Source organism: Ictalurus furcatus, chromosome 25 (assembly GCF_023375685.1).
Source record: "Ictalurus furcatus strain D&B chromosome 25, Billie_1.0, whole genome shotgun sequence".
Classification (NCBI taxonomy): Eukaryota; Metazoa; Chordata; class Actinopteri; order Siluriformes; family Ictaluridae; genus Ictalurus; species Ictalurus furcatus.
In genome coordinates this window covers 6,916,090-6,934,436 of record NC_071279.1, presented here as the reverse complement: position 1 = coordinate 6,934,436, position 18,347 = coordinate 6,916,090, and the positions used below count along the sequence as shown (strand labels likewise).

Below are 18,347 nucleotides of genomic sequence, written 5' to 3'. Positions count from 1 at the left end.
TAGAATTTGTAATGGTTATAATGGGAATTGTTTTGGTTTTAATGGGAATCAACGTAATTGTCCCTACTGGTAACACCTTTCTGTTGGTGGCATGTTATAAGATATGATAATGCTTTATTAATCCCAAGACGGAGAAATTTGGGAATGTTGTGTTTAGTGGGTACCATGAAGGACTTACAGTGGTGTTTTGAAAGTTTCAAATTTTCTATATTTCTGCATAAATATGACCTAAAACATCTCCAGCTTTTCACACAGGTCCTAAGACGAAGAGAACCCAAGACAAAAAATATTTATATACTTGGTCATTTATTTATTGAGGAAAATGATCCAATATTACATATATGTTAGTGGCAAAAGTATGTCCTCTAGGATTAGCATTTCATTTGAAGGTGACATCAGAGTCAGGTGTTTTAAATCAATGCGATGGCAATCAGGTGTGAGAACAGAGAACTATCAAAGTCTGATCTTCACAACACGTTTGTGGAAGTGTATCATGACACGAAAAAAGGAGATTTCTCAGGACCTCAGTTGATGCTCATCAGGCTGGAAAAGGTTACAAAACCATCTCTAAAGAGTTTGGACTCCACAAATCCACAGTCATACAGCTTGTGTACAAAGGGAGGAAATTTAAAGACCTTTTGTTACCCTCCCCAGGAGTGGTCGACCAACAAAGATCACTCCAAGAGCAAGACGTGTAATAGTCTGTGAGGTCATATAGGTAGCCAGTGTAACTTCTGTGCAACTAAAGGCCTCTCTCGCACTGCTTAAAGTTAATGTTCATGAGTCCACCATCAGGAGAATACTGAACAACAATGGTGTGCATGGCAGGGCTCCAAGGAGAAAACCACTGCTCTCCAAAAATCCACCTCTGGGCCAGGACTGCCATCATTGATGAAGGAGTGAATTCTGAATTATAACCAGAGACTTCTAAAGGAAAATGTCTGGACATCTGTCCATGAAGTGAAGCCCAAGACAAAGTGCATCATGCAGCAAGACATGCAAGTCCTAATCACACGAGTCGTTCTACTAAAGAATGGTTAAAGAAGAATAAAGGGAATGTTTTGTAATGTCAAAGGCAAAGTCCTGACCTTAATCCAATAGAAATGATGTGGAAGGAGCACATGAGGAAAACCACCAACATCCCAGAGTTGAAGCTGTTTTGTACTGAGGAACGGGATAAAATTCCCCCGAGCCGATGTGCAGGACTGATTAACAGTTACCGGACATGTTTAGTTGCAGTTATTGCTGCACAAGGGGGTCACATCAGATACTGAAAGCAAAGGTTCACATACTTTTACCAGTCACAGATATGTAATATTGGATCATTTCCTTCAATATATAAATGTCCAACTATAATATTTTTGTCTCATTTTACTAGTTTACTAGTTTCTAGTTTACTAGGGTTCTCTTTATCTACTTTTTAGGACTTGTGTGAAAATCTTTTAGGTTTTTAGGTCATATTTATGCAGAAATGTAGAAAATTCTAAAGGGTTCACGCACCGCTGTACATCCTTAATGGAAACCATTGGGTAACAGTTTAATGGTTAACAGCTGATGGTTTGTAATGATATTTGTAGTATAAGGCATTAGAATTTCTGTGATGCCATATCATAACACATCACAGTTTTACGATAGACTATAGATGGTTTTATCAATATATTTGTTTAGTAACAGGGTGCAAGCACAAGCAGCAGTGCTGTATTTAAATAAAAAAAATCAGCAAGAACTGTGAAAGCAAAACATTCATTCTGAAAATTATATAACTTAACATCCAATCAGCTGTTTATTAAGCAGTGACCATACTAGGTTTTTACCTTGCAGTTTATTTCAGGGGATGACAGGTGGCCCTCCTGAGATGTTGTAGACTGTTACCTTGCTATCTTCCTATGCAGCAAAAATCCACTGTGACTTCTACCCAACAATTACTTTTGTTTTTCCCTCTTGTTTTCTAATAACTCATGCCACTGATGTGCACAAATTTGTAGGGCCGAAGTTCACCTAGATTTACTGTGTCCTTTCTGATTGTCCTTTTTGTTAATTTTCTTTATTTTCTGGTTGCTTTTTTCCTTCTTTTAAAAAAAACAAACTTTTCTTATAACTTGAGTTATTCCGTGATATTTCAGGGAAACAAAGTGTGCTGTGATTTAAGTTATGACAGTATCGATATCTTTAGAAGTTACGCACTAGATATCTGAGATAATTGGAAGTGAGCCATGATCGATGTAGTGTGGTTGATCTGGTGAGAAGGTCTGACTTGAAAGGGGCATGGTGTGACTTAGTGTTTAGCACATTTGCCTTGCACCTCCAGGGTTGGGGGTTCGAATCCTGCATCTGACGTGAGAGGAGGTTGCGTGTTCTCCCCATGCTTCGGGGGTTCCTCCACTCCGGTTTCCTCCACAGTCCAAAGACGTATCGTAGACCGATTGAGATTGTCCATAGTGTATATACATGTGTTCCCTGCGATGGGCTGGCACCCTGTCCAGGGTGTCCCCTGCCTTGTGCCCAGAGTTCCCTGCGGTAGGCTCCAGGCTCCCCTGCGACCCTGTGTAGGATAAGTGGTATGGAAGATGTATGGAGGTCTGACTTGAATAGAAGGTCTTTTAGCCAGCTTCAACCTATAACTATAGCTCTCTTTCTTTCTTTCTTTCTTTATTTACGTGTCATTGTCACGACAAAAATATAATGAAATGCTTTTTTGTCATTTGTCATATTTATGCCTTTCAGAATGACCCCAGTAATATCAGCTCCGGTAGCCCGCGCTTGTCCCCTCCGTCTAAGCGAAAACGCAGACACACGACGCCTAGCTCCAGTGACACTTCCCCAAGTCCCCAGAGCAAAGCGCAGAGAGTTACATGGAACACCTCCAAACACTGCACCAGGTGAGTCTGTCTCAGCCTGCCAGCCATGACCTATATTAATAGGCTGGATTTATGGTTTTACAAGGTTGAGACTATTGTAAATCTGTTTCATTTGTTAATCTATCATTCTATCTTTATATTATTGAATTGTGTGGGGTTGGTCAATATAGACTTAAAACTATATCACGATATTTCGTTTTTTTTTGCAGCAATGATATAAATGATACGAAAATAGTAACATTCACCTTTTTGGCCATAAGTCACATCACTATACAGTCTTGAGAGCCATGCGAACACAAACATTGATCCAAAAAAGTCAAACTTAATCCTGGGCATCAGCAAATGCTAAACTATACCAATTAATTAGGCTAAAATAATAGAATATGGATTTTATTCACAAATTAAAAATTCCAGTGCAAATGCAAACACCAATACACGCTTGATTCATAATCTAACCCCAGTAACAACAAATGGAAATGTTGTGAAAAATACTTTTCTTCTGTAAAAGTGCATGTAATGTTTAGCAAATTTTTAAACTATGCGGCAAAACATCAAAACAGTATATAAACACAATAAGGATTCTAATCAAGTACGAGATTAAACTGTAAACACTGATTCTGACTTTATTCGCATACTAATGTTGGAGCTCCGCCCTCCACCATGACTGTTCTCATTCTGCGTGTGAGACGGACATGCCGCGGTGCGTAAACACATCATCGACTATATCTTCAATATAGCGGGACGACAAATTCTTTGTGGTTGATCACCAGATGGAGCTTAAAATTTTCTTATCATGCAGTGCGCTTTATTCACCAGTTAGTTTTGTGAATTAAAACCTCATAAGCCCATATAGTAAATGGTAAATGGCGCACTTATATAGCGCTTTTATCCAAAGCGCTTTACACTGTGTCTCATTCACCCATTCTCACACACTCACACACCAATGGTAGCAGAGCGCTAACTTGCCATCGGGAGCAACTCGGGGTTCAGTGTCTTGCCCAAGGACACTTCGGCATGTGGAGTCATGCGGGTCGGGAATCGAACCGCCAACCCTACGATTAGTGGACAACCCGCTCTACCAACTGAGCCACAGCTGCCCTTATAGTAGTATCTAAGTACTTAAGTATTAGAAGCTTCATTTCTTTGGCGTGCACAGGCTCATTCTGATGTAAAGTTCATATAGGGTAGAGCAAAGGGACAGATGGACATCAACCTTTTCTGTATCAACAGTTATTGGATGTAATATCCAGTAAAGCCATTGTCGTGGAAAACAATCTTTCCAGCCTAAGTCAAAAACTTCAGAGACAGAGGGTTAGTAGATGTCAAAATGTAAATAAACTTTATTGAAACAATAAAGTGAGACAGTCTGCAGAAAGTCCGAATTATACATACACAAACATGTCTTTTATATACCTCTCTGAAGCAGTAAAATTATCCCTAGGTGGGGCATTCACCTTTTCTTTCTAGAAACAAACCAATCTCCATTGCCTTAACTAATTATTCATATCCATATGATACCTTATATTTGTGGTGCATGCATTGACAGTTGTATTTTAAAAAAAAGTTTTACCGGACTAGGGTCATTCACCCATAACTCAGCCTGGTACTCTTCCTCCTGGAAGTCTTATCTTTTCCTTTGACACTGATTTGCAAACTGAGAGGGCTTTGTTTGGAAACCCAGTTCTGGTATGTGCCTAATTGCTTTTTTATTGCCATAGAGTGAGGCTGCTTTAGACAAACAAACGTTCTTAATTTACACACTTAGAATGTCACTTGTTAGAAAGTGTTTTATAGTTTTAGATTATGCCTGCCGTGCAGAGAGGTACGGACTAACACAGAAAACACTTAGGCCTACTGTTTAGTAAGACACAGAATTCATCTAACTCAATACACACTTAGAATATAACTTGATCAACAAGTGTACTATGAATTTAGATGATGCTTCCCACAAATAATTCGAACTGTTAGCCAACCAGTTGTATTTTTTTAAAAATACACACCAGATTATACCTTATTAACATATCCAAACATTAGTAAACTTTGTCGTTACACACATTGATTACACTTTATATTCTATACCATCAGGAACGTGTTGTAAGTGGTAAATATTGATAAATAATAAACCCGCAGATCAGATCTATCAGCTAATATAATTGGTTTAACACTGCGGCATATGTAGATGCTATGTCTTATATAATAATGTGAGCAGTGTATTGTTTTTATATCAGAAACTATCTATATAGTGAGAGCCTAATAAACCTCTACTATACCAAAGTGTTAATGAATTCTCAAGCTTGATTGGACAGAAGGTGCTGATGTATTTATTTTATGGATACAGCAGCTCTGACCCTAGTTGTGCTGTTCAAGTCGCAGGTTTACATGAATGTGCTTTTTCTAATACACATCATTTCTACGGTAAAACTTGTGCACAGGACCTTGTATGGTGGATGATCTAATTGAAGCTTAAAAGATTAAAAAATGATTGAAAAAATCTATAATTATTGATATGGTGAAATAAGTGAATATTTGGTGATGTACATTATATTATAAGTGAATATAATAATAATAATATAATATAAGTGAATAATATGGTGAAGTTTTATTTAAGATTTAACACACCCACCTCTCCGTTATGAATTATTGTCTTGTAATAATAATAGACCCTGTTGTGTTTTTTCCCTTACTGACTAGATCAGTACGTTTACATGGACAAGAGTAATCTGATATTTACACGATTAAGACGATACTCTGATTAAGAAACGAGCATGTAAACAGATTATCGATGACCTTAATCCGGCTAAAGTCATACTCGAAGTAAACACAAATCAAATTAAGACGTGGAGTATTCCTGTTTTAGTCACATTATCGAAGTGCATTACAGACATGTACACACCTTAATCACACTACTAACATCGTGTGGGAGTTTTCATCACATTTTGTGACAGGGCACACACACACACGGCAGTGCTCGACCGTTTGACGGCAAACAACACGCAGCGCAGCTGCGTCCGAAACCACGTACGTACTATGTACATGTATTTTAGCTACTATAAGTGCACGGTTTAGGACGCAGCCCACAGCGACAAGCAGTCGTCTATTTGCACGTACAGCATGACAGATAATTAACTGCACTTGAAGCTTTCGTAAAATTAAAAATTAAACACCCAAAACTATATACGGTACCGTAGCGAAGACGAATTGTATGTCGATACGTGAAATTCTGGAGGGGACGGCGTGGCGCGGTGACCTAATGACATGTGCCGTTACTCGATCTATGTTCTAAAACATGTAAAACAGGAGCATGAAAGGAATATTCTAAAAGCGACTCATGTAAACACCTTAATCAAAATATTGTCTTATTCAGTATAAGGTCAATAATTAGATTACTGCTGTCCATGTAAATGTAGTCATTTTTATTTTGCACTAGTGCATGAGTGAGTGGGAGCGTACAGTAGCTGATTGAGAGGAATCGCCAGAAACTTGTTTATATTTTAGAAAGAAGTATCACTGCATTTGTTTTGTTTTATTGTTAAATTGTTCAAATCAGTTCATTGCTAATGCTCGCAGTGATTGTGGAATATCAACAACTCAAAAACTAATGTGTAAATGTCGAAAATGTAAATGCACTTGTTACGCAGTTGATTATCCAGTAATTGTATTATTTCACAGTTTACGTTGCTTGAATAGGGTTTGTTGATGTCTTTCAGGTTATCCACTGGTGCTTTGCAAAATGGACACGGTAAGACAAGATTTTCTTTTTGTGACGTTACATAAATGAGGCAGCTGATATGTTTTGTATTTCTGCTTCTTTGGGGGAAAAACCTGCTCAGAGCAGCATTTTAACTTGTCAAGCCTTTGCCCTGTCTTTGTGCCCGTTTGTGTTTTAGTGAATCAGATAAATTCGCACACAGGACTGAGTTACTCTGTGCTGTGTATTGTTTCTTGTTAATGTTTTGCACGTGTTCTGCTTCATGAATGCGGTTTTGTCAAATGTTTGTAGGCCGAAGAACACTGCGGGTAGATGACAGCACAGATGGGGACGATGCTCGCTTGAATGGCCACGGTGAGCTGAAGAGGAGCTGTCGCTCTAGGAAGAGCCGCTTTCAGCACCTCAACCAGAGCCTGCTGTTTGACCAACTGGTCAACAGGTAATGTTCGGTTGAGAGGCTAGTTAACTTATAGTTCGCCGCTACACAGGGTGTGTGTGTGTGTGTATATATTTATATTTTTATATATATTTATATTTTTATATATATTTATATATATATTTATATATATATATATATATATATATATATATATATATATATATATATATATATATATATACACACACACACACACATATATATGTGTGTATATGTATATATATGTGTATATATATATATATATATGTGTGTGTGTATATGTGTATATATATATGTGTATATGTATGTAGAGCTGTTTGTAATACATTTTGTTACTTAGTGGTTTTTTTATGTAGTTTTAAATGATGTGTGTGTGTGTGTATAAGTAATTGTATGTTTGATGGCAGATCATTATGAGGATAACAACATGAAAATCATTACGATTGTTTTCTCAGTATTGAATCATGAATTTTGATCACAATTATTCAGAGAGTCCTGTAGAATCACTGAATAAGTTTGGACATGTAAATGCACTAAGTAATAAAAACATTAAAGATGATCTTTAATAATTTCAGACCCAGTCAGAGTTGAGTTAGCATACTGCTTGTTTGGAAAGACAGATGGCTAGACTCTATTGGAGACCTGCTAGAGTTGGAAATGATGCATGAGCTTTTTGGACTGTAATTGGCAAAGCTAGTGTATTAGTACCTGATAGTGTGTTTATATTTCTACTTTGATTAAGATTTAGTTATTAAAAACTAGTGAGCACGATTAATTTTGTTATATTAGGTTTTTTCTTTTCTTTTTTGGCTGTAGATCCACTTGAATTAAATGTATTCTCAGTATTCTGTTTGAGTTGTTTGGGTGTTTGTGATTGACCATCAAGACTGCGTCTTTTCCCTGATGACAGCACGGCAGAGGCGGTGCTTCAGGAGATGGACAACATCAGCAACATACGACAGAGTCGGGAAGTGGAGCGGCTCCGGATGTGGACAGACACAGAACTGGTGAGTGCCGGCACCAAGTATGTTTCCCAGTGTATTACTTTCACAAATGTGAATCTCATACTGAAAACAGAGTAAAATTGTGGTGCGGTGTGGTGGTTTGTTGACGTGATAGTCCTGTAGAGAATAGTACTGGATTCTTTTGTAATGTTTCAGTCTAGTCTGTTGTATTTAAGTTTCCTTTGTCTACCTTGGTTGACAGGAAAACATGGACATGTATTCACGTGTGAAAAGGCGGAAATCGCTAAGGAGGAATACATTCGCGATGCAGACACACCATAAAGTCATCAGCAAATCTGAAGCTCCAGAAGAGGAGGGAAGGGAGGAAGAAGAAACCGATGGTATGCTAGCCTTTGACCTTTATTTCCTAAATGCCATAATGTTGTTTTTATTGTTCCTGTACATTTCTAACACGAGTGACCTACACTAACATGCAAAACGTGAGGTTTTCAGAAATGTTACACAATTCTTTACAGTTGTTTTATAGCACAGTTTTGGTGTTCAGTGTGTTTTTTACTCTTATGCCAGAAGCATACTCATCATTAGTATATATACAGTTTGAGTAAAGCAAAAATGTTCTTGAAATCGCCTAAAATACATCATGTAAATGTTGCTGTAGTCTGTGCATTGCATCTAGGTCTTATTAAACAAATTAAGTACTTATTAATAGCAATATAGGAATTAAAATATTTATACTTTTCTCCTGTGCAATTAATACAGCACTCCAACTCTTTCGTCATTGATACTAACAGGTGTGTTGTTGAGCACTGGGATTTAATATGTCACGGCCCTATCTAGGGCTGGAGCAAATGATTGCTTCTGTTGACTTTTTCAAATTTGACTAATCTAATGATTACACCCTGTTCCAGTTAAAATAATGATATAATGACATTTTTATGAAAATCTAATTGAAGATTCGAATGGATTGTTTTCCCCATTTACCCTATTAATCTGATTGATCCAAAGTGAAACCAACTAAACCCAACTGATCTCAAATCGTGAAGTTTGTCGTGTTGGTGGTGAATAAGTCTTATCCATGTAATAAGGCATGTATCATGCAACGAGTAGGAGCTTTCATTTTAAATGTTTGTTCATCATCATCGCCATAACATTACATCGCACTTGTAGATTTTGAGTGGGAAATCCTTCCTAATTTTAGGTCTTATTCTTGACCACATGCAGAGTTATATTTGTGATATGACTTCTGTGGTCCTTGGCAGGGGCGTTAGGTGGACTGTTAATCATCCGGGGCTGAGCCCAGATTCTTCGCCATGCATTTTTTTCCAGTTCAGCTTGTAGCCTAAGTTTTGTTTTGTGGACACGGCGGTAACTTAGCTGTCAATGTATGACATGATCAGGAAAAAGTTGGGTTTATCATTAAACTTGCCCCGAGTGTTGTCACTGTTTGTAAGACCACCAGAGCGATAAAATATAAAACTTTTCTAACTAGGCTAGCTTGTTGTCGCTAGCCAAGTGGAGGCACTGCTAAGCTATCATTGTATGGGTTTAGCTGCTACAGAGCCATGCAAAGTACATTATCTTTCCTTATGCTCTGCTGATATCATGTTCACGTAAACTGGAACTCATAGACATTTACACACCTTGTTTTCCTGCTCAGCATGAGAGGATGTTACCGTTTCCGTTTCGACCACTTTACAGTTTTTTTTAAAAAAAGAATAACGGCGTATATCCATTTCTCGTCACACTGACTGAGCTAGTGTTTGGCAGAATTGAGAGACTGTCAGCCAATAAGACACGAGTGTTTCCACGTATTTTCCCGTAAACCCTGTCCGATTGGTCTCGCGTCCGTTCACTGTAGAAATAAACACCACCATCTTATTTGACTGACGTCCAGTTACGTAGTGAGTCAAGGACCAGGTTACGCCCCATGCTCCTTGAGTGGGCATTGGGATATTTACCAGCGGCTTCAGTAGTAGTATTACATTATACCCAGAAATAACGACCTGTGCGCTCATACATTATAACGTTGTTGTTGTTGTTAGCTTATAATAATCCATTGACTATAAAACTCCATGTTGATGAAGTTTCATACCCAGCATAGTTGATATTTTTTTACTTCTAATTGCAGAGCTAGCCTTACCATTGACCAGTTCCTGCTTATATACAAATTCCTAATTGAACACTTTTGATTCATATATGATTAGGGTTGCAGTGACCCAGTTTAAGTATCAGTTTTACACTTTTGTTTCAGTCATTTAGTCATTTTGTTTAGAGTATATTCTTAACATAACATATGAAAAGCACACGGTGTTTTCATTTAGAGCTTTTATTTATTGATTTATTTATTTTTTATACATATTGTCTCTCATAAGCATCTGATTATTGTAGAATCCCATGAAGAGGGAGATGATGATGAAGGGGAGGATGATGAAGATGATGAAGGTGATGAAGCAGAGGAAGCAGGAGAGGAGAATGACCGACCGTACAACCTCAGGCAGCGTAAAACTGTGCAGCGTTATGAGGCACCACCCATTGGTACTCAGAATTATTTGCCAATAAAATTTTTGGAGAACCACACTATATATTTTAATCAGTATTCCTATTTCTATATTCCTAATCATGTGTGTCCATTTGTAGTGCCAGTGAACAGAAAACAAAGCAAGAACACAGTGTTTGACACACACAGGTCCCCTGCAAGAAGAAGCCATATTAGGTGTGTGACCTCCTCAGTCGTCAGCTTTCTCTAGGGTTAACTTTGCTCTTTGCCCAGTGTAGCAACTGGTAGACCATGCCAATATGATTCAGTGTGAATGAGAAGTGAACTGTACAAGCTAATTCGAAATTTATTTATTTATTTTAAAATCTCTGCCATGTTACAGTTCCTACTGAAAATTGACATCTTAAATATATTTATCCGATAGTTTTGCTCATGGTTCTATATTTCTAATTATGTTCTCTTTCCAGAATAAAGAAGCACGCCATCCACAGTAGTGATACAACGTCCTCGTCGGACGAGGAGCGTTTTGAACGGAGAAAAAGTAAAAGCATGACACGTGCTCGGAATAGGTAAACGTAAACCTCTTATTACTTATTTTAATTTTTTTCTGTTTATCCCAGACTAGTCTGTAACGGTCTTCAATTTTTTTTTGCGGCAGATGTCTGCCTATGAATTTGCGAGCAGAGGACTTGGCCAGTGGCGTTCTTCGCGATCGAGTGAAAGTTGGTGCTAGTTTAGCTGATGTGGACCCCATGAATCTGGATACCTCTGTGAGTATTTACCATGGTTTTCAAACAGGGCTCTTCAATTTGTGGACCCAGCAAAGTATTTCAACAGTCCAAACTGAGCACTCGTTAAAAAGACTACAGCAGAGCTCATAAACGTGTGGAAAATAAATGGCCATATTTCAGCAGCTCTAGTTTTTGAAACATGAGTAAAAATGTAGTGGTGTTGATAATAATGCATTATTATTTCCTATAAGAATAATGTAAATTTCTATTGTTTAGCTGAAGGTAGTTCATTAAACCAGTACTAGCTACAGGGCTCGAAATATCAGATGGTCAGAAAGGGATGTTTTTAGAGACTTTTTTTTTTTTCATTTACCCTTGGCATGTTGCGGGGGGTGGGGGTTGATGATGAAAAGACTGTTTAATGATGAACAGACCAAGAAGTATAAGTGTATTCTTCCTGCTTCAAGTTCAGATCGGCTGTCTAAGTTGTTCAGGGTCTAGTCAAAATGTTAAACACCATTTCAAACTAAAACATAACCACTTTAAATTCTTATTTATAGCAATAAACTATTCATTAATGTTGTCGCCATTTAGTTAGTCGCTTATCCGGATCTCTTATGTCACTGCACCTACGTTCATTTTAGTTTAATATTCCTGCTATAGAACAAAATAAATGAATACAATTTACAGTATAATACTAAGATTTCGAAATTTGCCAAAATTTAGGCTGTGTGGAAACATTAGGAAGGGAAGACTTAAAGTCTGCAACTAACGATTATTTTCATAATCGATTAGTTAACCCCACCCCCCAATTAATCGGCCAACTAATCGATCTATGTGTGTGTGCGTATATATAATATAATGTATAGCTCAGCTAATGAATGCACGCAAATAACCAAACTGATTAATTTTAAAACATCTCATTTGAATATATTTTGATACATTTAACAAAAAAATCTATATTATTATTTAAACATTTTTAGAACTTTCCTACGGACCCCCTGCAATTACACCACTGACCACTAGAGGTCCGCGGAAACACTGCACTAGACGGTGTAGTGCACATTGTATAGTGTAAGTGTATAGGACGTCATTTGGGACACAACTTTAGTATTTACTCTCCGGGGCGTGTTTTCGGAACAGAAGTAACATAGTGAGTAAACGCACCCCGTGCCGCACACAGACCAACTAATCGATGATGACATTCGTTGACGACGATTTTCATTATCGATGTTATCGGTTAGTTGTTGCAGCTCTAGAAGACTTACTGCTGCATCTGTCCTGTGTAGGCTTTGATTAACTATATCTTTGGCCATCCTGATATAGGTGAAGTTCGACAGCGTAGGAGGGCTTACTGCTCACATCAAGTCTCTCAAGGAGATGGTGGTCTTTCCTCTTCTCTACCCTGAAGTGTTTGAGAAATTTAAGATCCAGCCTCCAAGGTGAGACGCGGAGAATGTGTTTTCATGTGCTTCTACCTGTATTAAAACAGACTCCCTGATAAGCACTGCGCATGGCATTATTCTGAACTTTTTGACAAACACTCTTTCCTGTGCTGCTGTAGGGGTTGCCTGTTCTACGGGCCTCCGGGGACAGGGAAGACTTTGGTGGCTCGGGCGCTGGCTAACGAGTGCAGTCAGGGTGAAAAGAAGGTTTCCTTCTTTATGCGAAAGGGAGCTGACTGCCTCAGCAAATGGGTGGGAGAGTCAGAACGACAGCTCCGCCTTCTCTTTGACCAGGTTAATGTGTTCAGCTTGTTTTGTGTTACTTGGAAGCAAATCCCAATCAAATGTAATCAAACTCCTTCGCGCGTGGTTTTGGATGAGAAAGATAAAACAGTTGTACTAAATGTCTGGGGTTGGATTTGAATATATTGTGACAATGTCCACTGTTAAAAGTGCAATACAAATAAAATAGAATTTAATTGAATATATGAACAACAAAAACCCCCCCAGCTTATTCTAGATTGAATTTTTATATTGTTTGTGGTATCAATTTAGTAATATTCTCTACAACTGCTTATAGGCATACCTCATGAGACCATCTATCATCTTTTTTGATGAGATTGATGGCCTTGCACCTGTTCGTTCTAGCAGACAGGATCAGATTCACAGGTAATTTTATTGCTCTAAATCAGTATAGAAGTTCTCAAGCTCAGTTTGCCTGTTGCGGTTTTAATATTTCTTTGCTCTGCAATTATTTTAGCTCCATAGTTTCCACATTGCTGGCTTTAATGGATGGTTTGGACAGTCGAGGGGAGATAGTGGTCATTGGTGCTACAAACAGACTTGACTCTATCGACCCTGCACTCAGGAGGCCTGGTCGTTTCGACCGGGAATTTCTGTTCAACCTGCCAGATAAACAGGTGAATAAATCCTTCCAGTCTGACTGCTTTATGCCACCTGGTCTCAGCCTGTTACGTGAGTCTCAGTGACTTTGAAGGTCATTGACTGTCAGAATAGGTGACGAGCTTTTTGTTCTGAAGGCTGGATAACATTTCTAATTTATCATGTATTGGAATGCTTTTATTTATTTCTATTCAGACTTTAACTTTTTTTTTTTGTCTGCAGGCTCGAAAGCACATTTTAGAAATTCACACCAGGGATTGGAACCCAAAGCTGTCAGATTCCTTTATGGATGAGTTGGCAGAAAAATGTGTCGGTAAGAGAAGCACTAGTTCGCCTTTTTTTAAGATGAATATTACAGCTATAGAATGACCAGTTTATCCACAGTTTTCTATTCTGGTCTTTTTCTGGCAGAAATTTGAATTCATCACTTTTTAAAAAAAATAAATATTTATGCAAAGTGGGTGTTGGATTAGGAGTTGATAAACCTAACCTAGACTAACGGTCAGAAGTTTGGGGAAACTTGACTGAAATGTTTCTGATGATCTTTAAAAATCTTTTGATCTGAAGGTCTATGATTAAATGTTGTCTATGATTGAAATCTGTGTTGTAGACAAAAATATAATTGTGCCGACATATTAATTCCTTTCATTAGAAAACTAACATTTTATTTACAAATAAATCTTTTTTTAAATGGATGACTTGGAATGAAATATTCCGAAAAGCAGCTAATAAGTGTCCAGTATAGGTGGGAACTCCATCAATACTGTTTAAAAAGCATCTCGGGGATTCCTCAAGTTAGTGTTTGTGAAAATGCCAAGAATTTCTGGAAATTCTAGGCCAAAAGGGCGTCTACTTTGAAGATGCTCAAATACTAAATTATTTTGATTTACTTTGGATTTTTTTTATCACAACATAATTCCCATAGTTCCATTTGTGTTACTCCAGAGTTTTGATGACTTTATTATTATTATTATTATTATTATTATTATTATTATTATTATTATAAAAGGGGGGGGAATAAAGCATGAGTGTGTCTAAACTTCTGACGGTGTATATAACAAGTCTGTTGAATTAAGCTGCCTGTGATGGTTCGTCTCACCAGGTTACTGTGGTGCCGACATCAAAGCACTTTGCACGGAGGCTTCACTGGCGGCATTGCGCCGGCGCTATCCTCAAATATACAGCAGCAGTCAGCGCTACAAACTGGACGTTGGCTCTATCGTGCTGGGGCCGCAGGACTTTGGCTGTGCTCTGCGTACTATTGTTCCAGCTGCTCAGAGAGCTCTCGCACCACCGGGCCGAGCTTTGTCTTGCACACTGCAGCCTCTGCTGGAGAGATCACTGGCCCATACACTCACCTGCCTGCTTCGAGTCTTCCCCCATGCAGAGCTCCCACACAGGGAACAAACACACGGTATGGACTCTACACCTGGTTGGGACAGTACTGAGTCAGAAAGTATTTGCTTGAATATTATAAGCTGTAATGTATTTTGGTACATCCGCCATTTGCCTAATCGATCAGTTATCATTATTGGTCGATATCAGGCATCAGCTGTGTATATGACAAATTTATTTATTTATTTTTTTACACAGAAATCTGTCAAACAGATCTGTACAGATTTTGTAATTCTAAATTTTGATTGGGTCGAACTCGTTCCACTGGTTTTTGATATGAGTGATGAAATAAATTATTCCTTAACAGTAAGCTCAGGCATTTTTCTATATGTAAGTGTAATAATGCAAATACCACAATTATTTGCTGTCTTATGAATAACAGAGCTTTGTTGACCCTTTTCAGATCTAAAACAATGCCTTAGTGGTACATCAGCCTATTGCTGTCCACTGAAAATTAACTTCAAACCTCCATAGTAGTCAGTTTCAGTAGATTAGACAGAGTGTAATTTCATTTCTGCAGGGAACAAATCTCTCGCTCTTGTTAACGACTTCCAATTTGGAGGACGGCTTTCTCTCCGTCCATAATAACTCATAAACTGACTTATAGCTCTAGTAAGTCAGAAGCTTTCCTCTAAACCTATTATTTCCATACATCAATGTGAAATTATATGGGGAGCTTATAAATAGGCCGTATGAAACTAATGAACATGGCATACATTTTGATTTAAAAAAAAAAAAAAAAAAAAACGCAAGCTCTAACATTATATTTTTCAATTAGGCTTTAAGTTTTCAATTTTCTCCCGGCAGATTTGTTCTCCTGGACTTTTAATGGCAAATTTGATCTCTAAACTTTCCAGCGGTTCTAGCATCTGAAGCATTAGCGCACATTTCCTAAATGCTTTTGTGCGTGTCTTTGCACAGACTCTGACAATCAGCTGCTGGAGGAGGACTCTTACAGCGAGGCTGAAGATGAAGCTGGTGCTCAGTCCATTTATGATGTTCAGCCAGGATCCCCAAAGACATCACACTACCCCACATTACACAAACCCTTCCTTCATTTTACTACGTAAGACATGCCTTTTATTCTAGTACGATACTCGTCTATATATGACTAGAGGTCTGCATTGTAACATGAATGGCTTTGCGTATACAGACGTATCTTTAGATGTTCACCTGCTTGTTTCAGTGCTCAGTGTAAAACGTGTATGCATAGAGAGGGGAGAACATATTTATACATTAAAAAGGTAATGAATCCCTAGAAAGAATCCCTTAACAGTCTCACTTGTTACATATTCAAATGATACATTTGGTATAAAATCATCTACTTTTAATCCTAAGCAAATACCCGTTGTGTTCTGATTAAAAGAATAGTTACCATACAGAGATTATAATGGTGAAATATTCCACTTCCTGAAGTAATATAAGGTGATGTTTGTATAATATGAATGTCATCATTAACCTTATTAGCTGAAAGCACAAGTTTTACACAGGACAGCAAAATATTATCTGTTTACATTGAGAGGAGTGAATGATGCTGCTCTCTGTTGGCCTGCGCTGGAGTAACAGCTTAATACGGTCATTTTGTTTCACAAGGCAAAGAGCAGATGTTCTTTCATTCTCATTTTATATTAATTTGTTTTGCGGCCAGCGTTTTGTCCATTATTTACAGTTATATAGGCAATATTTATTAACCAGTCATTAACTAGCATACGCTGCACATTTTTTGATTTTAATAAGATTTTATCAATACATATAAACTGCCTTATTTCATTTTATTAATGCAGGAAATTGTCCATTAAACCTAATGCAGCTTTTTTTTTTTAAAGTCTAATAAACTGCAAGGTTTTCTGTCAGCAGAACAGTATGTAGTATATACTATGTTTATGTAGTATAGCCGTGTGTTCACTACTTTTTTTTTTTTTTTTTTTTTTTTTTTTTTTTTAGCATCTATTTATAAAATATTTTCAATTAATCGTTCTTTGATTAAAAAAAAACGACTATGTCGTCATCTTTATTGTGCTGCTTAGTAACAGTCCTGGGAAAAGTGCACTGTTTTGCTGTGCTCTGCAGGGATCTGTAAGGTTAATTGAACAGATGTTTGGTGTACTGTCTTTAGCATGACGTGTCATTTAAAAAAAATCCTTCTGTTTGAGACATGTGATAGACAAACAGAAATGTCGAACACAGCAAAAAAAAAAAAAACGTTAATTTGCCAGTATGTACTCTGGTTAAAATGGCAGAGGTGAAGGAGTGGAAATCTCACTGGCTGAACAGATTTAATAAGGACCATGCATGTTTAGTTTGGTCAGTCAGTATCGATATTTGCTAATTATATTTACTAAACCTGTAAATGAAAACGCAGAACTGAATTTAGGAGCATAAACGTATGTGTAGTTGAGATGTGCCAAGCGTGCAGCTGTGCATCTGATGTAAGATGGGTCAACCTGATATGTGACCAGTGTTGTACTGATCATTATTGGAAATATATTCTCTGGTTTGTTTGTTGTTGTTTTTTTTTTTTTTTTTTTTTGGTCCCATGAGCTTCGTATTTGACTGGTCGCTCTTGCAAGGATAAGAGTGCAAGGTGTCGGCAATCCTTAAAAAAAGTCTTAAATTCTTTAATGTAAAAATATGGCCTTAATTAGCATTAAAATATCTTAAATCCACGTTTCAAAGGCCTTAAAAATGCAACCGAACTGACCGCGTAAAGAAGATTTAGATTCATTCATTTTTGTTTGTTAGTTTTCTTTTTTGTCCCCCCCCCCCATAAACCCGTGTGACTGTATTGCACTCAGAGTGTGTACTCATCAGTGTTTTAGAGCGGCTCGGTTCACAGTAAACGCAGCTTCACACCAACATCATCTCTGTCTGTGCTGTGAGCCGCTTATAACGTGCGTTTATACAGCTAGGTTTCTAATACAGCTGCTTTTTCTCTTCTGACTGCCGTAATCCATCCCTCTCAATAGTTTTTTTTTCCCCTCTCTTAGAAAGTCATGGGAAGGAAATACTGTTTTTTTTTTTTTTTTTTTTTTTTTTTTCTTCCCTCATTGTTGGAGCAAACATTAAAATGCAAAAAGGATATTTGCTCTGGTCTTCCATACACCTCTATAGAAGTTTACCCTGTTATAGTATACCTAAACCCAGAAATGGAGGTATATACATGAACACAATCCATTATAGCTGATGTATCGTGTAGCATGATTGAAGTGATGTGCAGGTCTTTAAAAGTTTTTGGAAATGTCTTGAATATGGTATTAAAGTATTCAGTTTGAAGTCCTGATACCTGCTGATAGTAATAAACAGCTGCATCTGTGAGCTTTTGAGCCGCCTGTACACCACAACAGTGCTGGTCTGTGAATAAGCCAGTAAACTAAATAATTGCTTAGATCTGTCATGAAGTAAATTCTGTGTGTGTTTTACACTCCC

At 37.6% G+C, this 18,347-nt stretch overlaps 1 protein-coding gene across 2 annotated transcripts in view; it reads left to right on the top strand.

Moving 5' to 3' along the window:
• atad2b (ATPase family AAA domain containing 2B) overlaps positions 1 to 18,347 on the top strand; it is a 78,998-nt gene that overhangs the window by 1,589 nt on the left and 59,062 nt on the right. For both annotated transcript variants that reach the window (XM_053613844.1, XM_053613845.1), the window contains exons 2-17: positions 2,725 to 2,879; positions 6,566 to 6,597; positions 6,859 to 7,006; positions 7,896 to 7,992; positions 8,192 to 8,330; positions 10,339 to 10,485; positions 10,588 to 10,663; positions 10,915 to 11,016; positions 11,106 to 11,217; positions 12,505 to 12,620; positions 12,743 to 12,917; positions 13,204 to 13,292; positions 13,384 to 13,543; positions 13,749 to 13,839; positions 14,629 to 14,940; positions 15,843 to 15,987. In XM_053613844.1, the coding sequence (XP_053469819.1) occupies positions 2,725 to 2,879; positions 6,566 to 6,597; positions 6,859 to 7,006; positions 7,896 to 7,992; positions 8,192 to 8,330; positions 10,339 to 10,485; positions 10,588 to 10,663; positions 10,915 to 11,016; positions 11,106 to 11,217; positions 12,505 to 12,620; positions 12,743 to 12,917; positions 13,204 to 13,292; positions 13,384 to 13,543; positions 13,749 to 13,839; positions 14,629 to 14,940; positions 15,843 to 15,987 (2,096 nt within the window). The remainder of the gene's footprint in view (positions 1 to 2,724; positions 2,880 to 6,565; positions 6,598 to 6,858; positions 7,007 to 7,895; positions 7,993 to 8,191; positions 8,331 to 10,338; positions 10,486 to 10,587; positions 10,664 to 10,914; positions 11,017 to 11,105; positions 11,218 to 12,504; positions 12,621 to 12,742; positions 12,918 to 13,203; positions 13,293 to 13,383; positions 13,544 to 13,748; positions 13,840 to 14,628; positions 14,941 to 15,842; positions 15,988 to 18,347) is intronic.